Source organism: Trichomycterus rosablanca, chromosome 3 (genome assembly GCF_030014385.1).
Source record: "Trichomycterus rosablanca isolate fTriRos1 chromosome 3, fTriRos1.hap1, whole genome shotgun sequence".
Taxonomy (NCBI): Eukaryota; Metazoa; Chordata; class Actinopteri; order Siluriformes; family Trichomycteridae; genus Trichomycterus; species Trichomycterus rosablanca.
In genome coordinates, this window is record NC_085990.1 from 38375160 (window position 1) to 38402406 (window position 27247).

The window sequence follows — 27247 nt, forward strand, 5'->3', positions numbered from 1 at the left end:
TTCACTGCTTCTCTGGCCAAGTGGTACCTCCAGTAAATTCATACAGTGGGTTTATCATCTTTAAACTCATGCCCATTTGTGTTCCTCTCTATTGTCCATTCTTCTTCTGTGTCTGAACTGGTAAAATAATCTATGTAAAATAAAAATAACTAAGTATATTTTTAAAATCTAAAAAATATGGATATAATTAGTAATATTGGCAAATCGACCCATCCTCCCATAATAGCATATTGACCTAAGTGCATAAAAGATAAACCACTTATTTATATCACATTTATTTACCTAAAACCACATTCAACTGTACAAAATACTATGTCATATTAAACCACTACTCATGGTGTCATCAGTTTCTTGACCCTAGGTAGTAAACAAAATATGATATTTGCAAAATCAGAGTTTATCTCAAGATAAACTTGAGGCAGGACCTGTAAAGTGGTGGCTAAAGAACTTACACCAAAAAAAAAACTAATCACATCTAAAAGAGGTGGCAAAAGTACTAAATGAAAGCCAAAAAACATCCACAACCTGCAACAGAGTAAGTGGAAAGAACAGGGATAGTGCAGAAGTGAGCTGAAGCCCAACACTACCAACTGACACCCTCGCATTAAGTAGATTTACGAGTGGGTCCTCACAGGAAAATATACCAGACCATAGCTCAGCAACCACAGCAAACAAGAGTGGACCAAGCAATCTGGCATCACTTTTATTCCAACGGGATCAATAAAGTATCTATCTATCTATCTATCTATCTATCTATCTATCTATCTATCTATCTATCTATCTATCTATCTACCTACCTACCTACCTACCTACCTACCTACCTACCTACCTACCTACCTATCTATCTATCTATCTATCTATCTATCTATCTATCTATCTATCTATCTATCTATCTATCTATCTATCTATCCATCCATCCATCTATCTATCCATCTATCCATCCATCCATCCATCCATCCATCCATCCATCCATTCTTCTCTATCACAGCTTTAGAGAAAAACATTTTGCAAACAAAGGAGCTGACAAAAATGAAAGGGAGAAACACACACACAGGGGGATCTTCCACCTGATGCGAATCAACTCTCATAAGGCATAGGTAATTGTCAATCAAGAGGGATTGACAAATCACACCATCTGCCAATCTGGAGGTTGGTAGTCTAGAGAGTAGAGCTTTAGGTTATCAATCAGAAAATTGTGGATTTGAATCCTCTGCCAGGCAGCCACTGTTGGGCCCTTGAGCAAGGTACTTATCTCTGTCTGCTCCAGTGACACTGCACAATGGCTGACCCTCTGCTGCGACCCCAGCTTCCCCAGCTGGGATATGCGGAAAAATGTTTCATTGTACTGTACACATGTATATGTATATATGACAAATAAAGGTATTCTATTCTAATTAGTCTAATTACAATGCAGTTTAAATTGTAGCCAGAAAAGTTATTTATATATGCTGTGTAAACATGGCTAAAAATCCAAAGATGTCTGTTAAGTTAAAAGTGTTTTGGAATGGTGTACACAATAAATGAAGCTAAAGCATTTTCAGGACAAACTATTCATTTAACGTGGACAGCAGTGAAGCATTAGAAAAAAAACATCTCTACAGGCAGTAAAAGGAAATCACAGCTCACAGTGCCTCTATTGTTTGTTAATGCTAAAGAATTTGGCAGCTACATCAAATATAAATAGGAAGTGGGTGGTACAGCTGGTAGAAGTTGCAAAGCAACATGGGTCTTAGGGATCTGGGTTTGATCCTTGTTTCCTGTAACTGTCTATTAGGTGTTTTGCATTCTCTCTCTGGGTACTTCATTTCCATTCACATCAAGCCCTGTGATGAATAAGTGTCATGTTCAGAGTGTATTTCTGCTTTGTACAAACTGACCAGGATTAAGTAATTAGATCATGTAAATGTATAAATAAATAAATGTGTTCTGAAAGCACCAAAAGTTCATAAAGAGATGCAAAAATAAAAGATAACTATCTAGACAGACAACCATCTCTATACCTCATCCAGTTCACCTTTCAACATGACAACAACCTGAAGCATAAACCCAAAACAACACTAGCTTGGCTTTGTGGTAAGTCCAGCCAGAGTCCTGACTTAAATCTCATCACATCTGTGGAGAGACCTGAACATGGCAGTTCACTGACACTATCTATCCAATCAGACTATCCAATTAATCTAAATAATGAAATAAGTCATTCTAAATTATTTTGTCTAAATAATTACCATTATTACCTTAATGGTTACCATTATTATTACTTTGGTTCAAATAATTTTGTAAATAATAGATTACAGATTTTATTTTTGAAACATTTTTGAAAAAGGCTAAAACACGTTTTTACTTCATAATTATTGGTAAATAATTGTGCATTGATGGGTAAAATAGCAATTAAATACATTAAAAATCAAACTCACAACACAATTTGATGTGCAAAAAGGGATTTCTGAATCTATTATATGCCCGTTCCGCTGTAATGATCCACAAAGTCACCTCTGCTTCCCGTTTAAAGGCTTGGCAGAGGCCGAGCTCCAGTTACAGAGCACTCCGGTATCATCCATACTAATTACCACTTAACTATGAAACCATCCATTACGAAGCCTCTGCTTATGATTACACAATAAGATGTGCCACACAATAAGATGTAATGTAAAGTGTACATTCACTAGTGTGTGTGCAGATTGCACTGTGAAATGTAGCAAGATCTACAACACACGGCTACTGCTGACACCCAGAGGACAGTCTAAGACTACTGCACACACCATCCACACAGCATTCAGACAGAATCAGAGCTCACAGGCGGTTAAGAGAAACGTGAAGGTGGAGAAGTGGGAGCAGGAAGTGCAATGACGAGAAATGAGAGAAAGAAAATGAATCATAGATGCCCACGCTGGAATAAAATCATACAAAAAATCATAGATTTTTATCACCCAAAGAATCACAGAATAATAAAAATGTATCATATTAGTAGTTTTAAAATAACAGATGAATTTTACATCATCTTTCTTTTGAAACACACAAAAAACTAACCAGTAATTACAACATTTAACAAATAAATAAATAAAACAGACCTACCAACTTCCAACAAAACCTCTAAAAAAGTTACGTTTAATATTAATTGATCTTTATGGTGCATTAATAAGATCTACAATGTTAAGCTTCTCACAATCATTATTCAAATAGTTTTTTTTAGATGATATCTCCCCTGAGACTCCAGAGCTTTCTACTTGTTTATAAAGCAAGCCTATACTAGTAAGCCATCCTGTCAGCATAAATTCATTCATTTATTCATTCATTTTCACTAACTGCTTAACCCTGGTCAGGTGCATTAGGTCTGACTCAAACAATTCAAAACCTGGAAACAATAAATGTAAGGAAGAAATGCACACACTCACACTTTTACTCATTTAAGTGTATCATGTTTACCTTATGCATGAGGTATGAGGAAACCAGAGTACTTAAAGGACACGCAGAAAAAGGGAGAACATTCAAAATTCCACAGACAAGTGACCGAAAGCAAGGATTGAACCCAGGACATCAAGCATAATGTTTTTTGTAAAGCATCTTCAGCATTGCAGAAATAAAATATCATTTCATTGAATAAATAAAACACAATAAATACATAATTCAAATGTAATGAATTGCTGAGATTAAAAATTTTATTTATTTTATACCTGGAATTAATACATTAGGCTACTCAGAATCTAACTGTCTGAATGTTTGCTTTATGCTAACAACATCTAAAAATAATTATATTCTATTATAATTATTATATTCTATAACTATTAAAGAAATTGCTTAGAATTTAATAATGGTAATAACATACTAAAATCTATTTCATTTGGTAAAGTGTTTAGATTTCTTTGCATTGCTGTTCTTGAATGCACGCATCCATTTCTGAGATTACCAGCAGAAACCCTAAAGGATCCGTCTCAAATGTTACCAATTCAGTGCAGGTGTTATCACTGAACTGCTGGATGTCTAAATAGGGCTCAGAAAACAGCATTGTTTTTGTACATAACTGATCCACCTTAGAAGGAAGTCTTGGTGTTTTGAAGCGAGATGATGTCCACCCCTCATGGGAGGGTGCTGCTTTTATTTCTTGCACTTTAGATGACAGACTTTATGGTGTCAGTGTAGCGGCAGATAGTGGTAATTGACTATCCAGAGCCGAGACCAGGCAGCAGAAAAACAGACTAAACCGACAGTTTGTGAATCACCTACAAACTTCAAGGCCTGACCTATTGAAACTGTGTCTGTTCACTGTGCCATTTGTAAATGTAAACATTCTCAAAAACAATGTTTTAATAATCTAATTAATATTAATCTAAATAATTCAAATAAAATAACAATAAATGTAGATTAAAATAAGAACTACTATACACACTGAAGTCTAAAGCTGAAATTCTACATAAAATTACCACAGATAACTGTGCACTGTCTAACTGAAACCTGGACTATAACTGTCTCAGTGCACTGTCTAACTGAAACCTGGACTATAACTGTCTCAGTGCACTGTCTAACTGAAACCTGGACTATAACTGTCTCAGTGCACTTTCTAACTCAAACCTGGACTATAATTGTCTCAGTGCACTTTCTAACTGAAACCTGGACTATAACTGTCTTAGTGCACTTTCTATCTGAAACCTGGACTATAACTGTCTTAGTGCACTTTCTACCTGAAACCTGGACTATAACTGTCTCAGTGCACTTTCTAACTGAAACCTGGACTATAACTGTCTTAGTGCACTGTCTAACTGAAACCTGGACTATAACTGTCTCAGTGCACTGTCTAACTGAAACCTGGACTATAACTGTCTCAGTGCACTGTCTAACTGAAACCTGGACTATAACTGTCTCAGTGCACTTTCTAACTGAAACCTGGACTATAACTGTCTCAGTGCACTGTCTAACTGAAACCTGGACTATATCTGTCTTAGTGCACTTTCTAACTGAAACCTGGACTATAACTGTCTTAGTGCATTGTCTAACTGAAACCTGGACTATAACTGTCTCAGTGCACTTTCTAACTCAAACCTGGACTATAACTGTCTTAGTGCACTGTCTAACTGAAACCTGGACTATAACTGTCTCAGTGCACTGTCTAACTGAAACCTGGACTATAACTGTCTCAGTGCACTTTCTAACTGAAACCTGGACTATAACTGTCTCAGTGCACTTTCTAACTGAAACCTGGACTATAACTGTCTCAGTGCACTGTCTAACTGAAACCTGGACTATATCTGTCTTAGTGCACTTTCTAACTGAAACCTGGACTATAACTGTCTTAGTGCACTTTCTAACTGAAACCTGGACTATAACTGTCTCAGTGCACTTTCTAACTCAAACCTGGACTATAACTGTCTTAGTGCACTGTCTAACTGAAACCTGGACTATAACTGTCTTAGTGCACTGTCTAACTGAAACCTGGACTATAACTGTCTCAGTGCACTTTCTAACTGAAACCTGGACTATAACTGTCTCAGTGCACTTTCTAACTGAAACCTGGACTATAACTGTCTCAGTGCACTTTTTAACTGAAACCTGGACTATAACTGTCTCAGTGCACTTTTTAACTGAAACCTGGACTATAACTGTCTCAGTGCACTTTCTAACTGAAACCTGGATTATAACTGTCTCAGTGCACTTTTTAACTGAAACCTGGACTATAACTGTCTTAGTGCACTTTTTAACTGAAACCTGGACTATAACTGTCTTAGTGCACTGTCTAACTGAAACCTGGACTATAACTGTCTTAGTGCACTGTCTAACTGAAACCTGGACTATAACTGTCTCAGTGCACTGTCTAACTCAAACCTGGACTATAACTGTCTTAGTGCACTTTCTAACTGAAACCTGGACTATAACTGTCTTAGTGCACTTTCTAACTGAAACCTGGACTATAACTGTCACAGTGCACTGTCTAACTCAAACCTGGACTATAACTGTCTCAGTGCACTGTCTAACTGAAACCTGGACTATAACTGTCTCAGTGCACTTTCTAACTGAAACCTGGACTATAACTGTCTCAGTGCACTTTTTAACTGAAACCTGGACTATAACTGTCTTAGTGCACTTTCTATCTGAAACCTGGACTATATCTGTCTTAGTGCACTGTCTAACTGAAACCTGGAGTAGTCTGAATGAGTATTTAAGTTTAAATAAAGTAGCTCTGCCGGATACAGTTGAATGAGTAGCCACAATCTATGACAAAGAGATAACTTGTATAACAATCTTTTTTAAATTTTTTTAAAATAAAATCAAACTAAAATAATGCCCTAAAATTTTGAGCCACATATTTATTATAGATAGATAACAATATCTTCCCTGAGATTTCAGAGCTTTCTACTTGCTAATAAAGCAAGCCTATGCTAGTAAGCCACCCTGTCAGCATAAATTCATTTATTTCATACATTTCATAAATTCATTCACATACAATTATCACAGATGACTAGTCTGACTAGTCTAAATGAGTATTTAAGTTTAAATGAAGCAGCTCCACCGAATACAGTTATGTATATAAGCTGAGTCTTAGTGGTAGTGAAGGACGAGTAGCCACAATCTATGACAAAGCTCAATGACGGAATGACAGACAGCTCGATGGAAAGCTCAAACAGGCAACCTAACACTTAGATCCACTTAGATCTGTTTATGACCCTTAGGTGGTTCTGACGTGAACCTTTTTACCCACCTGAGGCTGAAGCCTGCAAGTTTGAAGACCACAGACTGAACTGAAGGATGATGAACACAAATAAATTCTTTATGCTTTTCACTTGTTATAACCTTTATAAGAAAAAATATTATATGATATAGCTGGTTTATTTAATCTAATTCTAATTCATTCAAATTATCCTCTAGGCCACCCAGAGAAGATTGGTTTTTCTTGAGTCTGGTTCTGCTTAAGGTTTCTTCTTTGTAATTTTAATGGTGTTTTTTCTTAACACTCATTTTGCAAAGCTGCTTTAAGGTAATACCTATTATAAAAAGTGCTATACAAATAAATTTGACTTGACATTTGTAAACAAATTAGCTAGCCTGCATGCTAAATGAGATAAATGCTAACTTGAATACATTCACTGGGGCTACAACACTATTGGCAGTTCATTAATTTAAAAATGTAATTAATTTGAAAAATACTATATAGTACAGATTCTGTTGGTGTGGCTTGGGGCACAGCACAAATATTGACTGCTGTTTTTTGTTTTAAGCACTTTTGGGGGGTTCGTGTTACTAAAGGAAGACTGTTGAACATTTCTAATGTGCATATCCATAGCCAAGAAAACATGTCCCTGTTGGCCTGACTGAGGGTAGTGTGGGCTTGGGAACACTAACACAAAACCCCCATGGGGCCTGCATGTGTTAGCCTTTTCCAGGCCCATCCTTGGCTATGAAAATATTTCCCGATGGGCAGTGCACGGAGAGGCAAATATAGTAAAGCCCATGAGGGCCTAGTATTGGCAGCTGACATGATGTTTGGGCACCATGCAGGTTACCAGGCAGTCCAAAGTCAGTTAATTCTGTGTCGGGGTGTTTTTGAGAGGCCAACAATTTACCACTGAGCAAATTGTCACAGACACCTCAGTCCAGCCTGTACACATCCAGTGTATGCTTGTTCACTAGGAATTTCCAGGGACTCTTAGTTCTCTCTACTCATCTCTCTCACAAGTTTAATCCAATGTTTTCTCTGGGTGTGAGCCTGCGGTCTCTATCCTGCTCAGAATAAATATTTGAACAGTTGCACTCACAATCCCTTGCTGTCAATTAATCTCACTCCAGGGGCAGGAAACACAACTCAGGTCTGTTCCTGTTGCTACATTGCTCCTCTTTGACCCATGCATTACTTTACAATTCTTATAAACTCAAAGACAAAGATGCTGCAGAGGACAAGCAAACCAGGTGGTAAAACAAGATATCCATGCAATAAGATCTCATGCTGAGAAGGTCTAACATTTTGTCAGAGAAATGTACAAGAATATTCTGAGAGCCTTCATAACAAGGCACAGATCTAATTAGGGAGAAACAACATAGAAAAGGATACAAGACCGTATTGTGTAATGAACACATTAAAGCTTTGCTCAATCCATCATAAAGATTAAATTACAGCCACAATGCTTAGGTCAGGCACACTTTCATAAATTAGACAAAGACCAAGAAGGATAATTGTCAGAATGGCTATTGTGACACTGACATCATGCTGACTGAGTTGAAGATGTTGCACCTAATAAACTTGACGAATTAAATGCAAGAAAAGAAGCTTTTACTCTAATAGGATGGATCACATCTTGCCAATGAGGTGCCAGGTGTAGCCCTCTAGAAATTTAAAATAAACCCAATTTGCAGGAACATTGACCAAGGTAGAACAATACTGCCTTAAAAAACTAAAAGCAATATCCAAAATAATGGCTATAACAGATAACAGACACAAGAACATGAGCCCACAACGAACAAAGTGGATAGAAAAGGAATAGAGCAGAAGTAAAACCTGGTTGTCACAATATAGAAAGCTACTCCAAGAAAACCAAGGTGTGACATGTCAATCATCTGAGCCTTCATGACCCCATATTTGGCATGGTAGAAGGACATGATTTCAAGTCATGACACACGACAGGTGGGCTTGTTACATTTACCAGAAGATCCTACAAAACATTTTTTTTGTGCTTTTGAATTTTTCACAATATGTCTAACAAGGCATGTAACATTTTCCAGACTGTAAACTATGGTGGTGGTAGTATATTGTTATGGAGATGCTTTTTTCAGTAAGAGCTGGAGGACTGTCAGGCTCATTCATTCATTGTCTGTAGGGCAGCTGGAGCCTAGTGGTTAAGGTACTGGACTAGTAATCAGAAGGTTGCTGGTTCAAGCCACACTTCTGCCAGGATGACACTGTTGGGCCCTTGAGCAAGGTGCTTAACCTTCAATTGCTTAGATTGTATACTGTCACAACTGTAAGTCGCTTTGGATAAAAGCATCTGCTAAATGCCAAAAATGTAAATGTTTTACTTTAATTTATCTTGGTCAGGGTCATGATTGGTCTGATTCAATGGACGTAATGCAGGAAACACCCTGGACCCAGGTTGCCAGTCCATTACAAAGCACACACACACATCTACACTCACACTTAAGGCAATTTTAGAAGCTCCAATTGGCCTGACTGCATGTCTTTAGACTTGTGTGAGGAAACTGGAGCATCTAGAGGAAACCCACACAGACACAGGGAGAACATGAAAAATCTACACAGAATGGACCCTGGTCACCCGGCTGGGGGGATCAAACCCAGACCTTTCTTGCTGTGAGGCAACAGCACTAACTGAATCTTCTTCTTCTTTCGGCTTTTTCCCTTTTTCAGGGGTCGCCACAGCGAGTCATCCTCATCGCTCATTGATTTGGCACAATTTTTTTTTTACACCGGATGCCCTTCCTGACACAACCCTCCCTAATTTATCCGGGCTTGGGACTAGGTATCTATAGGACAATTCAGTGTTTCCAATTAACCTGGTGGCATGTTTTTGGACTGTGGGAGGAAACCGGAGTACCCGGAGGAAACCCACGCGGACTCGGGGAGAACATGCAAACTCCGCACAGAAAGGACCCGGACCGCCCCACCTGGGGATTGAACCCAGGACCTTCTTGTTGTGAGGCGACAGTGCTACCCACTAAGCCACCGTGCCGCCAACAGCACTAACTGAATACTGAAACATAAGTGAAGAGTATACGCGGTGTGGGTCGACAAAATAATTTTACAATTTATTGTATAAATTTATACAATTTACACCAATTAGACATAACATTATGACCACCTCCTTGTTTCTACATTCACTGTCCATTTTATCAGCTCCACTCACCATATAGTAGCACTTTCTGGTTCTACAATTACTGACTGTAGTCCATCTGTTTCTTTACATACTTTTTTAGCCTGCTTTTACCCTGTTCTTCAGTGGTCAGGACCACCACAGAGCAGGTATTATTTGGGTGGTGGATCATTCTCAGTACTGCAGTGACACTGACATGGTGGTGGTGTGTTAGTGTGTGTTGTACATGAATGAGTGGATATGACACAGCAGCACTGCTGGAGTTTTTAAACACCTCACTGTCACTGCTGGACTGAGAATTGTCCACCAACCAAAAACATCCAGCCAACAGCGCCCCATGGGCGGCGTCCTGTGACCACTGATAAAGGTCTAGAAGATGACCAACTCAAACAGTAGCAATAGATGAGCAATCGTCTCTGACTTTACATCTACAAGGTGGACCAACTAGGTAGGAGTGTCTAATAGAGTGGACAGTGAGTGGACACGGTATTTAAAAACACACCACCACCATGTCAGTGTCACTGCAGTGCTAAGAATCATCCACCACCTAAATAATACCTGCTCTGTGGTGGTCCTGAACATTGAAGAACAGGGTGAAAGCAGGCTAAAAAGGTATGTAGATAAATAGATGGACTACAGTCAGTAATTGTAGAACTACAAAGTGCTTCTATATGGTAAGTAAATTCAGTTAAAAGTAAGACAAAAGATGATTTTGAAAAACTTCCTTAAAATTATAGGAAGAAACCTTGAAAGGAAGCAGACTCAGCAGGGACCTATTCTCATTGGGTGGTCTGGATGATAATTTGATTGGAATTAATTGGATTATTAAAAGAACTTTAAGACTTCATTTAAGAAGGATGACTGGACATGCAAAAAAACCAAAAACCAGATAAAACTTGTTGACAGCATTCCATCAAGCATTAAAGCAATTCTGGAGGCAAATAGGTATCAAAATGCATTTAGTTGATCATATGTTGGAGGTAAAAATGTAATAACATAGATTCAGTTGCTCCACTTCATCATCTGAAAACCGTTTCTGAGTAACTCCTAGAGAGAGTCGATTATAGTGCATATAAAAGAAACCATTATCAAAAGCAGTAAGGTTGAATAATAATGGAAATAAAAGCAAACAGATAAGTGTGATGGCAATAAAAACATGCATTTGGTCGAGCATTCTTTAGTTGCAGCAGTGGGTCAGGCAAGTCGACGTTTCAATTTCGAAGATGGATGCCTCTCCTCAGCAAAAACGAAAAGAGAAAAAAATCGGCTGAAAATCAAAAGCACCTTCGCTAAAAGGATCAGATCAGATGGGCCAAAGGTGAGGAGCAAAATACCAGGCTTTTCTTATTTTCTCCACACACATCGATCTTTATCAGGAAAATAGTGCTCATCATCACTTCTATTTCACTCTACATAAAACATATACAGCCAGATGTAGCATACTGGCACCTTAGGTTAAAAAAGGAAAAGTGTGACCACAAAAACTTGCTTTGAAGTTAATTAGCTTAATATCATAGTTAAGCTTTTGATAAACTTGTTTAATTTAAGTTAATTTAATCCAAGAAAGAAGGGAAAGAAGAGTTTGAATGCACTCATCAACACAAAAGCTCTTCAGATCATCCAGACTTCAAGTCATTTCCTGTGGACTCTCCTCTACAGCATTTTTGGTGGGAAGCAAATATGTTTAAATTACCACAGAATCAAGCATTTTACCATGGCTATTAATAAAAGCATAATGTAGTGCTTCAGACATGATAATTGGATTATTGCCACACTGAAATATCCAACCATTTCCCAGATGCAGGCAGATTTAAAATCTTATTTTAAAATCTTATAGTGATGATGCAATGGATTCTAAGAAGATTCAAATCCTTAAAGCCCCAAAACCTCAAAGATCCTTGAGGATCAGTGACATTGTGTTTGACAAAGGGTTGTGTTTGCTTCATATGAGCTGATCACAGTGGGGGAGATTGTATATAACCAAATCTACCACAACAGTTCGTTGACAAGAAGCTATATTTCTCTTTTATTTAACCAAGAACCCAGTTTTAGTCCAAAATTACATTTCTTTAAGCAGATTGTTAACACAAAGCTATGTAACCCACAATGCTACCATCTTTAAAAATCTCTAACACTAATCCTGCCAAGCGAGGGCAAAACTACACCTGCGTTCTATTTTAGGTGGGTTCATTAAAGTTCAGGCAATTAAAATATCTTAATTAAACCAATTTATATAGTGGATCTGGGGATTTATTTTATTATCTAATTGCATTCTAGTATCGTAATTATGTGGCTGAATGACTAAGAAAATGTGTCATATATGCATTCCCTAGTAAAACAGGATGTCATATTTAAAAGATCCTTTACCTGAAAAAATAAAAAATATATACATACATGTACATACATGCACATCCATATACATCATATACACACACACATCCAACAGACGAGCTACTGTAGCTCAAATTACGGAAGAAGTTAATGCTGGTTCTGATAAAAAGGTGTCAGAATACACAGTGCATCAGTGTTTGTTGCGTAGGGGGCTGCCGCAGACCAGTCAAGGTGGAGTGCCTCGATGGGTCAGGGCTGTTTTAGCAGCAAAAGGGGGACCAACACAATATTAGGAAGATGGGCATAACGTTAGGCCCGATTGGTGTATATACACATAATATTCAGTCATTTTAAATCTGGCTATATAATAAAAACAGAATTGCCTGTCATTAAGACAGTATCAACAGGACAAGCAGCAGTGTGTGATGGGAAGACATGATGAGGTAAGATTCACTGCTGTGAGTCCTTCCTTCTTGTTTCTCATTTGTTCCACATGGTGCACAGCCAATCAGACTTGCTCCATTTAATTCCACACTGAAACTGCTCCTAATTCAGGCATCAATGTGAAAGTCCGACAGCTGTAATCCAAATTACTACAAAAGCAGTTAAACTGAGTGAGCCGAGCATCTGCACGGATGTCTGTTTGTATGTGTCTGTGAGCATGTGTGTGTGTGTGTGAGCATGTGTGTCCACATGTACAGACAGGTAAAAAAAGGAATATTGACCAACATTCTTTTAAAAGGTTTGTCTTGAGATGGTATATAAATGATGGAGATGCGGAGTGTTGTCTAACGCCACTCTAAAAGTGGTAAATCTGTTGACTGCAAAGGCCCATACATATAAATAGGATTCAATATTCTCTAGTGTCCTCTAGAAAATATATATTGATCATGTGATCAGTCAGTATAGCGTTGTACTGATTATTGTGAGTTTCTCCTCAGGGCACAACGGTTTAAGATACGTCAGCAAAGTGCAAAATACGAATGATCTTCAAAAAGTTTCCGCACTTTTATATTTTCTGTGGAAACGGTGAGAGCAGGAGTTGTGTAATTGGTTGTGTCTGAGAGATTGAGAGAGCTTATAGTCTGGATTTAGCACCATCTGATTTCCACCTTTTTGTACCGCTCAAAGAAGCTTTGAGGGGAAGATTTTCATGCAGCGGTGCATCAGTGGGTACGCGTTTTTTGCTGATGGCATTAAGAAGTTGGTACGACACTGGAAAAATGCATCAGCGGTGACTATGATGGAATTTGTTTTTGAAATTCTTAATAAATAGAGTTTAAAAAGTGTGGAAACTGTTTAAAGATATTAATGATAAAATACTTTAATTCATTTTTTTTAATAATTAAAAATTGGCATTGTTTATTTATTAATGTGGAAATGTTTAAAGCAGTGGTTTCCAATTTTTTTATGCAGTATAAAACTCCACTGGAATTAATTTTAAACATTGGAATCAAAACTAAACTGTGAGTTCTTATTGAACAAAACAAAGAGACAAAGTGACATGCATTATGTATCTTTATTTGTATAGTTTTTATTGCCTAAAAGCATTAATTGCTAGCAGTGCTCAAACATGCCTCAATCATTTGCCTTGGGGCCAAGGGTTCATTAGGTACTGCCCTCCTCGGCCAGGATAGGGGTCTGAAGCAATGGAGGAGATACGACTGGGTAACTGGATACCGAAATGCATGAATGAAAAGAAAAAAAAAACTTTCTTAAATAAAACAAATATTAAAATTTAAATCTGTTTGACACTTGATTAGCGCTGCAGTCTGAAGGTACGAGTAATAAAATGTCAACAAAAGAATTGAATCCTTATAATATGAGGTCTAGTGCATAATATAACTCAACATTAAATATTTGGTTACATTTTCAAAACTCTGTATCAGGCTGCAGACAGAGTGGGGATGCAGGCTGCAGGGCTCTGCCTTATCCACACACAATGTCTTAAATAGTGTGTTCAAAGCAGTAGACTTACATTAGGTCGAAATCTAATTTAGCCCACCATTGAGGGTGGTGTCTGGAACACAGAGTGTCTCTTCTGCTTCAGGTGTCAATAATTAAAAGAGATATCCATAAAGGTGCCTATCATTCTAAAGCTGTTTGTAGAGAAACTGCCATACAGAACTACATAGTGACTCAGAGATAGAACCAATGATGGGAAGCATTTCTTTAGTGTGAAGACTGCTTCCAACGTACAGGCTTTAAGACGTAGCTCATCAGTATAACGGTAGGCTAGTGTTCCTATGGAAACTACTTGGATTCTGTCTGTGGCATGTTGGAGTTCCTGAGATATTTCTACAACCTCATCTGCATGCCCTTTAGATAAGTGGACACCCAAATAGTCCTAAACACACCATTAAACAATTTGTACCACTTATTCTCCTGATTCTCATTTTTTCTCAGTGGTCCTGTGGCGTGTGTGTGTGTGTTCATGTGTGTTGAACATGTTTTTCTTTAGAGCTGTGACTCAGACTGAGAGGATGGCTGAAAGCCCTGAGAGCTCTGCTGTCTTACCCACCTCCACACACACATATACACACACACACGCTACAGGACTCTGCTGCTGGTCTGTCTAGCAGATGGGAGGGGACATGTTCATTAAGGTACCGCTCTCCAGGGCCTCCTCGGTAGAGCTCAGCCAGGCTCAAAAGTGTGTGTATAGAGAGAAAGGGGGACAGGTAGACCCACACCTGAGTGTCAGCCCTCATGAGGAGACATCATGTTTACATTCACTAGATTTACACTTGGAAAAGTACAAAGACAGTCTGTCTTCATTAAGACATTTGTTGGGACTGAAGAAATGCTAGCGCAGAAAAACTTCAGTCTAGCTTTTAATCAGATCCAATTATAGTGTCAAGATCTGCCTTTCAGTTTAACACTTGAATGCACTGTACATTACCAACCATTCATACTGTGGGTCATTAAAATGATCATTTAGCTCCAGATTTATTGGTATTTTTAGTAATAATGGGTAAAAAGGAAATAAAAATACTTTTTGTAATATTTTACCTGCGTTTTCTTCCTTTGTCTCCCAATTTAGCGATTCCGCCTTCCGCTGCTGGGGACCCTGATTGCATTTGCCTGATGCATCCAACACGTGCACAGTCAATCTACGCCCTCTTATTTGCCCATACTGCTGTGGATTTGTGCATTTCACCAGTCTCACGCACGGAGAGTCATGCACTAGTCTCCACATTCCTCCACTTCTGTACAGGTGCCTAGGGCAGCTTATTCTTATTGGTCGTTTTTTGCAGCTGACTGGTAGCAAAGCTGAGAATATCTTGAAATCAGACATTTAAATAAATGTATCCTAAGAAATACAAATATTTATTAGGATTTTAACGTGATTTTTTGGTTTACATTCATGACAAGACATCACTCTTTATACAAAATTCATCAGTTCCAGTCTTTAATGTCATGGACAATTTTGTATCTCCAATTCACATCATTTTCAAGTCTTTGGACTGTGGGAGGAAACAGGAGCTCCTGGAGAAAGCCCACGCAGACACGGGGAAAACATACAAATTCCACACAGAAAGGATTCGGACAACTCCACCTGGGAATCGAACCCAGGACCTTTTTGCTATGAGGCCACAGTGCTACCCAACGAGCCACTGTGCTGCCCAAGAAATTATAAATAAATATCAAAATACGTATTTTAGACCAAACAAATTAGTGTCATGACTGGCAGCCCCATAAATTTACATGAACAAAATCACTATACAAATATTTATACATAAATATACCCATCTATAATGGAGGGACAATAATAATAAAGTTGAAAATAACAATAGCTGTAACTAACCTGACTAGAAGAGGTACAAAATCATCCAGTAATCACAGTTAAATCTCCAGACAGTGGAATTAACACACCCTTTACCTTCATACCAACAAACTATTTGAAAGGTGTGACAGAACAAAGCCTAGTATTTCATTTAACTACAAACATAAGCAACTGGAGTTGATGCAAAGACAAAAAAGGTTAAAAAACAGAAAACACTTAATATTCTGAAGGTGTTTATCTCCAAAGACCCTGATAATGCATCACAGACTTTCTGATGCAACTTCTGAGGGTGCTCGTGTGGCGCAGAGGTATATTTTAATAGCTCACCATCTCTGGGATCCAGGGTTCTTATACAAGTGAACCCCATGCTTGGCATCCAGTCCAGGTTGTATTGCTGCATTGTGCATTGTTTCTGGTGAAACCAGACCCACCATGACCCTGACCAGTATTAATGTACTGATATATACATTAATAATAAATCAGTACTTTGCTATAGCCTGCTAGTGCCCTGACCTGAACCCATTAAAAACCTGTGGATATTTGATTAATGGAACCTTCATATTCCTCTGTTTAAATTTTCCAATCATATTAAGTATTATAGGAGAAGACTGTGTTGCAGCAGTGAGTTGACTTAAAAACATTTAACAAATCCAGTTGTGCCTTTGTGCCTATCCTTATACTTTTGGTTCTAATGTATTATTATTTTGTAGACTGTTGTTAACTTGCAGCTTTACAGTGCAGCCTAGTTCATGTGCTGTATTTAACAGCCTGGCAATGTATAGGCGCTCAGGTGGCACAGCACTAAACTGTGCTAGCCCAATACTGCTGGGATCCAGGGTTTAAACCCCCAGAGGTGCTATTGCCAGCTCAAGCGTCTACATAATGACGTGATTGGCTATGTTTGGGGGATGTGCCCGAGGCCCCATGATAGATTGGTGTCTTGTGTCCACAGCTTTAAATAATAAATTAAAGAATAATAAACAAAAAATACAATTCTTTACACAAAATGGACAAATGGCATCAATGTGTCTATAATTGGCAGTAGATTTATTGGTTTAAAGGCAGTCTGGAAAATAAAAAAATATGTAGTCAAAAGTATGTGAACACCTGACCTTAAGCTTGCTGAGCATTCCATTAGATGACCAAGCCTATTAATATACAACTGGCCACTGTCCTCCTTTTGGCTTTAACAGCCTTTACTCTTCTAGAAAGGCTTTTAACTATATTTTGGAGTGAGCATGAAGGAATTTTAGGTCATTCCATAAAAAAAAAAAAAAACGTTAAACGTGGTTTAAACATGAAGGCCTAGCTTCCAATCACCCTCTCAGTCCATGTCTTGATGGACATCTTAATAGACCTATGTAGAGGATACAGCCTTCCCCAAATGGGTGTCACACATAGATGGATTAATTTAGCAATGGGTGTAGCTAAAACAGCTAAATGCATTAATTATGAGGAGTACTATATAAAAACCTCTCACATTTAGCTGATTGAGTAGCGTGCACTAGGCTTAAGTCATGAACACAGCTGACCTGCCTGTCATTAACGTGAGCGAATTCTCGGCAGAGAACAAAATGCTTTAACAGCACATTATTCTCTATTCACAGTTGAGCAATGAGCTCCAATCACCAGAGAGACAAGTGAAAATTTTCAATTTTCCGCCTCTGATGCCTAATTATAGCTAAAAAATCAATAGCTTTCCTAATAACACACTCAAAACACTGACACTTGCATACTCAGTACTTACACACATGCTGCGACACATAGCTGGCTCGGTCTTTTATTATCTGATGCATGGAGCAGCAGTAAAATAGCTTAATTAAAACATGAATTTTTAATTAGCCCTGAGGTTGTGAGGAAGGCCAGAGAGATAGTGAGCCAGCAAAAGACATTTTCCATCATGAAAGACAAAGAGAGAGGAGCGGCACAGATAAGTACCATGTTCATAGCTTTTTTAAGGTCGGGTAGCCTCAGCGTGATGTCAGAACCGCTGAAGAATGCTAAAGAAGCCCACGAATTGCCACAGGTGGCCAAACAGACATATAACACACCTCCACACTGATTGGTGCCCTCGCAACAGTTTTCAGTCACCTACACTGCATGTGTCTGAATTTTTAAGAGGGAGTGTTACATGAAAGAGCGTGCGACAGCTTGAGGATTCATAGCTCTTGGCAGTTTAGTAGGAATGCAAGAATGAGATAATCTTCAGTAAAAATAGCCAACTTTCATCCAGAATTTCTGCCTGTAACAGAAATTATTACAGAGCAATAAAATACGAGTGACAAGAAAAATGGGAAAAATAATTTCACATAATCCCCCCTTAAATAAATATATAAATAAACAAATCACTACACACAATTAATCATAGGCTTGCTTTCCCCAACAATGGGAAAGAGTTCAAAAGTGGCTATGAAAGGAGCAGAGCAGCCACTACACAGCCCACATTTATAGTGGATACATGTTGGGTTCACTCATAAAGGTGCTGTCAGGCCACCTCTGGAGGCTGCTTGGTCAAGAGTGTCACCACAACACTGGCTAAGTTTCCTTGGAAAAAATATAGAGTGCCCACATAAGCGACAGTGGAAAAAATGGGCTGGCATCATGGTCTCAGAAAGAAACAGATGTAAACAGAAAAGCCATTTGGCAAGAAAGCTGTGATTAAAGAGACCCACCTCTGCCTGAAGCAAATTAACAGCCGATAAGGTGCAGAGACTGCCGAATAAAGGAACTAACAAAGTCAGTCATCAGCTCTATGCCATACCTGCTGGAGATAAATGGCACAGCAGGTTTACATGATACTGTAATTGGCGCCCACCTGCCAAGCTACATGGCCCCTCCAAAAGGAACAGCTACCAAAGTTCCTTATCCTCTGGAATTTATTTCCGGAAGCTGAATCACACCAATTGAGAAGGGGTGGGAGGCAAGGTATAAGCATCTATAGTGCTGCCGTAGTAACAGATGCCATCCCAAACAGGTGGAGGAGGGAGGAAAACAAACGCCCACAGAGAAGGCATTTGCGTGCTTCAAGCTGCATAGACACTAGCAAAAATAAAAACAGGCTCAAAGAAAAGAGAGCTGCTCACTTGGAGTTATCAACCCCCGATGGTACGCTCACCCTGGATAAGCTTCACTAGATTTCACGTACTGGCTGGCTTCTTCTGTGACAAGGTGGGGCGTACCTTGTTTTAAAAGTGTCAAATAAAGCCCCGCACTTGCAAGGTTTTGAAAGGTGAATCCAATATTCAAGATGCTTACCAAGGCAGAAGAATACTGTGGCTAAATAGCTACAAATCAAAAAGGAAAATGACAACGGGTGGCTAAAATAACAAAAACGAATAAAAATATCAAAAGAAATCCAGAATCAAACATCCACAGCCCAACTTGGACAAAACGGAAGGAGTTAGAATGAATGGGCCAGCTACTCAGTCCTATAAAAGGAGAGGAACAGCCAATCCACCAACTGGATACTTATCGGTGAGGTCTGCCATTGCAGAAAAGTTACCACTGAGGTAACTACACACAGTGGCAAGTAGAGCAAAGAGTTACAAGATAAAAAATCTGTTAAATTGAGCTATATAATACACCAATCAGCCATAACATTAAAATCACCTCCTTGTTTCTACACTCACTGTGCATTTGATCAGCTCCACTTACCATATAGAAGCACTTTGTAGTTCTACAATTACTGACTGTAGTCCATCTGTTTCTGTGCATGCTTTGTTAGCCCCCTTTCATGCTGTTCTTCAATGGTCAGGACCCCCACAGGACCACTACAGAGCAGGTATTATTTAGGTGGTGGATCATTTTCAGCACTGCAGTGACACTGATATGGTGGTGTTGTGTTAGTGTGTGTTGTGCTGGTATGAGTGGATCAGACACAGCAATGCTGCTGGAGTTTTTAAATACCTCACTGCCACTGCTGGACTGAGAATAGTCCACCAACCAAAAACATCCAGCACAACACACACTAACACACCACATCATTGTAACTGCAGGGCTGAGAATCATCCACCACCTAAATAATACCTACTCTGTGGTGGTCCTGTGGGGTCCTGACCATTGAAGAACAGAGTAAAAGCAGGCTAAAAAAAGCATGCAGAGAAACAGATGGACTACAGAGTGCTTCTATATGGTAAGTGGAGCTGATAAAATGGACATTGAGTGTAGAAACAAGGAGGTGGTTTAAATGTTATGCCTGATCAGTGTATAAATATTAAATATGGTTACTTTATACGTCCTATTTTGCACAGATTTCTTGCATTCTAGACATGATATTAAAGAAAAGCTTCAAATCAATCTTGAATATGGATTTAAGAATTCAAACCAAGAGTAAAAACAACTTATATGACAATCAACAATCAGTGTCAGACTCACAAACTTTTATTGGTTCATCTCTACTAGAAATCCTTGCCTTCAACAAACCAGAGCGCAGATGCCTCATGCTGAGCCAAGTTCACTTGCAAAGACCCCCTGCAAAGCCATTAACATAATGTGGTTATTTTACCATAACACTCACAAACATCTGCCCAGCATATTAAATGTAATTTTATCATTCCCATGTTCTTAAAACCCAACAAACCTTCTGCTTCTACTTTCTTCCCAGCACAGGCAGTAATCAGTTTCTGATCTGAGCTATTAGGTATGTAATGAGTCTCCTCGCGCCCAAAGATGCCTTTGCAGGGGTTCACGCTCAACATCTGAAACAGAAAAATGCACACTTGAACTGTTTTTCCAGCCAAGCATTCCAGCATCCAGCCTGCATCCATTCTCTTAGGAGAAATCAGAGCATAGCGTAGGATTCGGTGACCAGCCTTTTCTTCCCATCCTCAAATCCCTCAGTGTAAAAACATCCCTATCCCATATCAGTCTAGGAGGCTGTATGCCACTGAGACGCTCCCACAAGTTCACCTGATATCCTCAGCTGAGCCCCCACAGGCAGCATGTGGCGCCAAACAACCAAGGTGACCCATGCAGGACGCATCAGCTGAAATCTAAATCCGCTATTTTGTTTCATTTCACTTTCTCACTCTCTCAACCTTACAGCAATTACTTAACCTTTCTAAGCACTTCCCACAAATAATATATTCTTTCTGAACACAACTGGATGCTTTTATTAAAGGAGAAAATTGATACTATAGTGTACAGCTTATAAGTAGACACACTATATAATAAAAAATATGTGGACACCAAATCAAGAGCTTGTTGTAAATTAATTTATTCATTCATTCATTGTCTGTTTTACCACCACTTTTTCCTAGTCAGGATCGCGGTGGGTCTGATTCACTAAGCGAAATGCAGGAAACATCCTGGACAGGCCGGCAGTCCATCACAGGGCTGACACACACAAACACACTTCCACACACACACACATTTACATTAAGGGCAATTTCAAGTAGCTCCAATTGGCCTGACTGCATGTCTTGGACTTGTGGGAGGAAACCGAAGGACCCTGGCTGTACAGACCCTTCTTGCTTTGAGGCGACATGCGGCTTGTTGTACATCATATTTAAAAACGATGTGCATTTATGTTAAGTTGCTCCTCCTTTGGTTCTCTTGAAAGGTTTCCACAAGATTTTGGAGTATGTCTTTGGGAATTCGTGCCCTCATAATGAACACAAATTTTTGATTAAGCAATCTTAGATCTCTTTATACCAAATGCATCCAAACAATGTCTTTATTGACCTTAATGATGCTACAACAGGAAAAAGCCTTCTGTAGTTAAAGTCACAATGTCACAAGCCTAGATTAACTGATTGATTTCTATTATTGATTTTATATACCTGTTAGGAATGGGTGTGGCTAAAACAATGTCGCAAGCCTAGATTAACTGATTGATTTCTATAATTGATTTTATATACCTTTTAGGAATGGGTGAGGCTAAAACACATAAACTCAAAAAAGAGGTGTCCACATACTTTTAGTCATATAGTGTACATTTCCTTTAGAAGTGTATATACATTTATGTTCATGATTATAGTCAAACAGTGGCCAAAAAATGGTCTGAAGAGCTCAGTAACACATTCAACACTTTACTCCAGTATAATGATGACTTTATAGCAAGTCACTTTGTCAAGTCAGATTTGCCCCTAAAACCTAAAACCAACCAAGAAGCAACCTTTGCTCAGGAGCTGTTTTTTTGAAAGCCTAATGGACTGGGTTATTTAATGGCCGAACTGCCACATATGAGGCTAAAATTCTCAATTTGCCAAGTGTTAGCTAAAGTGATTAATCTGTTGGGGAAAATATGATTACTGGTTATAAATAGATATTGAGTAGGAAGACGTATATGTCTAAAACTTAAACAGATAAATAGAATACTAAACTTTACTTTTTACAAGTGTGCAATTTCATCTGTATATATACCATCCATATTTGCAAATCTGCACATCAATATTTAAACACTGCACTAAAATAGTGCACTAATGCACCATTTACACCAGCACAAACAGTAATGTATATATTGTATATATTTGGTATACTTATATACTCTATTTTATTTATAATCATTCATTACCAACATATTTCTGTGCATTTTATGTTATGTTTATTTTATGTTATTCATATACACTGCACAATCAGCAATATCTGTTTACTACTTCTGTACATATGTCTCTTCAATTTTACTTAACTGGTCACTCCTGCACTTTAATCGTAATACAGTGGTCCCAGAGACATTTGTGCACTTAAACTCGACTTTTTCACTTAAACTCGGCGTGTTCAGCTTTTCTTTTCATTTATTTAATTTCAGATTAACAATGAACAGCCGCTTTGTTTAGCACTTGGCTTGAGCAGTGCAGTAAAATGTCATCAAAGTGCGAATATAAGACGTATCTGCATTTGTGTGGAATAATCAATCTAAAATCGTCCACATGTAACTGTGTTTAGCTGGATTTTTCTCCTGTTTCACTTTTAAACTTGTGTTATAGCTCAGGTTGCAGAGTCTAAAACGCTTGATGTAATAAAAGAATGACACAGGAACACTAAACCTCTTTTAATTATTACTGCTCATAAGTTCTTTCCATTGATTAAATTCCTCGCTTGTTTTAATACAATACAAGTCATGTTAAGTTTTGTGCACTGCCACACTTCATTGGAAATAACGGCACAGCCAGCGCCAAAGCTATTGTACCGCTTCTTATGTGAATGAGCACTTACTGAATGGAATACGGTATTCCGAAATCAAGCATCTCATGATTAAGAAGCATAAGGAAACAATAAAGAAGTAAAGTGCAGGTTTTATTGTATTGAACTGTTTTTAATTGTGTTTCAGAGTTTTTTAGAGTTTATATTATATTTGTGTTATTTTCAGTGTATAAGTGTCAAAAACAACCCAATTATTTTACATTAGCCTAAAATATATGCAGTTCCACAGGACCATGGCACACATTAACAGGTTTTCCATACATCCTTATTGGGAAAAATACCTTGAAACTCAATGCCTTCAAAACCCTACGCCACTCCCAGAACCAACTTATGTTAAGTATTAAAGGTACCACTGTATATATAAATAATCTTTATCTTGCACTTCTGGTTAGATGCTACTGCATTTCATTGGCTCTGTACTTGTACTTGTACTCTGCACAATGACAATAACGTTAAATCTAAGCCAATCTAATCAACCAATGTTCCATTAGTATTCAAACATGATACTTTCATTTATTGTGTCTGTCTTGAAAGGGGTCATATCACATGTTGGTTATAAAAATACTAGAGAAAAGATACTGCTTTGTAATTTGATTCAGCATCCAAACATTAACCAACATAAATCATAAGAAAACATGTAAACGCTTTCCTTACTAGCATCTTTCTAGAAACAAAATGATAAATATTAGAAAATTTGCCATCTCACCGTTGGTGTCTTTGTCCGATGCTGCCTCCTTCACAGCAGGAAAACAGTTCTCTAGATAGATTCCATCTCTGTAACATCCATTTGCCTCTTTGTCAGGTAAAGAAGAATCTGAGCACTGGCAGGGAATCTGCATGATGCCACAGGGTCGGTTAGAAGTGCTGTAGGTCAAGCAGTCCTCCAACCACTGGCACAATAGCTGGCAGGCAGCCATGCTGGGGTTTCGCTTGCCCACTACCAAGTACTCCACCTTGAACTCCCCATTCCCCTCATCTGGATCTGAACCAGTTCCAGATGGTCCCTTCCGGATCTGCAGGAATTGCTTTCCTGCTTCCAAAAAAGCCATATGTGTGGAGCTGTCACACAGTTTGACCACCTCATCAAAGCTCTCCATGCCGAGGTAGGTACGTGTGGTCTCCAGGAAGGAGTTGTATTGGAAGGTGCGATGCTGCCTAGGCACACAGTCTTCGGTAGGCTTGGTGACTTTGATGAAGATTGTGTAGCGCCTTGGGTCAGGGTTCTGCAGGGTCCAGGAGCAAGGTGCATTTGGAAAGACAAAGGAGGAAAAGAAGAATCCAAAGAAACGGTTCTGGACCAGCGTGGAGCATGTGTCTGATTCTGGGCCGGAAGGTGCAGCGGAATATCCACTTAGCCGCAGGAGTAAGAGCAGAGGAAGAAGCTGGAGTGAAGATGGACAGGTGCTTAATGGAGAAGAAACTTTGGATATCATTGTCATTAAGGCAATTCCAAATAACAACAGTTGTTAAAGAGCAAATTCTGTTTCCTTTAGGCTCTCTTTGGGTTCAAAAGCAGTTGCTCCTTCCTGTTAATCAGAATGGATCTTCTGACATGCCAGTGCCTGCTGGGTTTTGGATGTTTAAGATGAGAGGGAGCTTTGATTCACTGATCCAGGCTGATGCTGATAACACCTCAGGTCCACACAAATCTGTAGAATCAGAACATAGAAAAAAAGCTGTAAGAAGCAGGAAAAAAACACTTTACCAATAAACTAAGCACATAGAAAATATAGCTCAAGCTAAAAAGTGATTCACAATTATGCTTAGCAGGCAAAGATCTTTTTGCAAGAGAAGCTTCTGGCCATGTAGTCACACTTTATAAAGGTGGATTTTTTTTGCAATTCTTCCCCAATTTTTCTTCCTAATCTAGTCATATATATATATACATATATATATATATATATACGCTTCCCCTCTACTGATACTACCCTCCACTGCTGACTGAGAAGCGCTGCAACTGACACACACCCCCTCCGACAGGTGTGCAGTACCTGCATGAGGTGAGTTCAGCCTTGTGCACGGACAGCCACACCCTGATCAATGCATTATTCCCCGTCTCTGTGCAGGCACCATCAATCAGCCAGTAGAGGAGTTTTATCAGCTCCACTTACCATATAGAAGCACTTTGTAGTTCTACAATTACTGACTGTAGTCCATCTGTTTCTCTGCATACTTTTTTAGCCTGTTTTCACCCTGTTCTTCATGGTGGTGTGTTAGTGTGTGTTGTGCTGGCATGAGTGGATAATACACAGCAGCGCTGATGGAGAACACCTCACTGTCCTTGTTAGACTGAGAATAGTCCACCAACCAAAAATATCCAGCCAACAGCACCCCATGGGCAGTGTCCTATGACCACTGATGAAGGGCTATAAGATGACCCTCAACTCAAATAGCAGCAATAGATGAGCGACCGTCTCTGACTTTACATCTACAAGGTGGACCAACTAGGTAGGAGTGTCTAATAGAGTGGACAGTGAGTGGACACGGTATTTAAAAACTCCAGCAGCGCTACTGTGTCTTAAATATGTTTTATATATATATATTTACCATAAGTGCACAAGGGCTTATGTGGGAAGATTTGTTTATTATTATTTTTTTAATTTTCTGGACTAAATCTTTATTAAAATGAACAAAATGAGAGATTAGATATACAGTGCTGGTTGGGAGAAATTAATTATTTTTTAATTGTTCTTTTTGTGGAAAAAAAACATCTACCAATATACAGAAAAAGGTAAAAAATCATAAGCACTACTGGATTATGAGGATAGACATATATTTCATGTTGTTTATAACACCTTTGTTACCTTTGACAAAACAACTCATTTCCTACACGAAAGCCAATTTATAAAGAATGTCACCTTCTTATAATTCATCCCTGAGCCTGATAATTCATCCAATTACACGGCAATTAATTTGAAAAAAATAAGAGCACCTGCAGTCAGTCACTACTGTGGTGCATTTGCTGCTCGGCAAAATGATCAATAGGCTCAATCTTAGTGAATCATTAAGCTAAAAGCAAATGTACCAGCTCTTCATGCCTGTGTGTCAACTCTCCTACTGACAATTCAATAACTCCAGCAGCAGAGTTCAATAGCTAACAACAAACTATAATAGACGGACATAATGGAGACTATTCTAGCAGTGAATATACTGCCAACAACAAACACCGAGCAATCACTGCCATTCCACCATGTGGACTTGTACTCTGGATTAATCAGCCTTTTCCTAAAGCTTATTTTCCTCCTCACGGTTCCATTATGTCTGAATGAGTCCACAGAAGGGAAGAATTTGTTTTATAAAGTTCTTCACATAAGAGGATATGCAGAATTGGAAATGAGATTTGAACACATCCCCGAATATCAGCAGTAGTGGGCTTGCAAAATTTATCTCTGCACCGCCTGAGCGCCCCTCATAGGGACCCTTGTATCCTTGTAAAATTGATTACAAATAGGGCTGAGAGGATTATAATTAGACCACAACTTAGCCTCTGCAAATGGCTAATAATTTTTTCTATAAATATCAAAAAGATGTAAATGCCAACAATGGTCTAGCAATAATTAATTTATGGAATAATTTGTCACATATGAATCTGTGTTAAACACATTTTAGCTTTTGCTTTGTACATATACTTGTACATACAGTGTATGATCCAATTAACCAAATAAGTTCCCTAATCTTTTGTAATCTGAACATGAGCAATCTGAATAGAAGTGAAACCACACAATTTTCTTTTTATTGTAGAAATAAAGCAAGTTAATGACGCTAATGAGACACTAGAAATACATACATTGGGTAACCAGGGTAGCATTGTTAACCTGCACTAAACCCTCATCTATAAGCACTTATACAGCACATAGCATGCATTGTTTGAAACACCTCATAGAAACACAGCCAGATATCCAGGGCGAAGATATGAGGAGGAGGGTTGGTGGCTGAACATAGCTATTTGGTTCATTTTTTAGTTTCCCGGTAAGCATTACTGGCGCTGGACTGATCCTTATACAGAAGCTCCCATACTGATTCCATACTAGTCCAGCCTGAGCTGTGTCATGTGTATGCACTGTGGACGCTTCTGGGTAAATGAGAGAGTGAATGAACAAACAGTGCAGTATCAGCAAGAGAGACTGTAAGCTGTAGCTAGTCAATTTGAAGACTGAAGGTGCATTCACAGCACCAGACC

General features: G+C 38.7%; 1 protein-coding gene across 1 annotated transcript in view; it reads right to left on the reverse strand.

Moving 5' to 3' along the window:
- Window positions 1–24506, reverse strand: part of adgrb1a (adhesion G protein-coupled receptor B1a) — a 134335-nt gene extending 109829 nt beyond the window's left edge. The window contains exon 1 of the mRNA XM_062991273.1: window positions 23774–24506. Coding sequence (XP_062847343.1) covers window positions 23774–24506 — 733 coding nt within the window. The remainder of the gene's footprint in view (window positions 1–23773) is intronic.
- Window positions 24507–27247: the final 2741 nt, after the last annotated feature.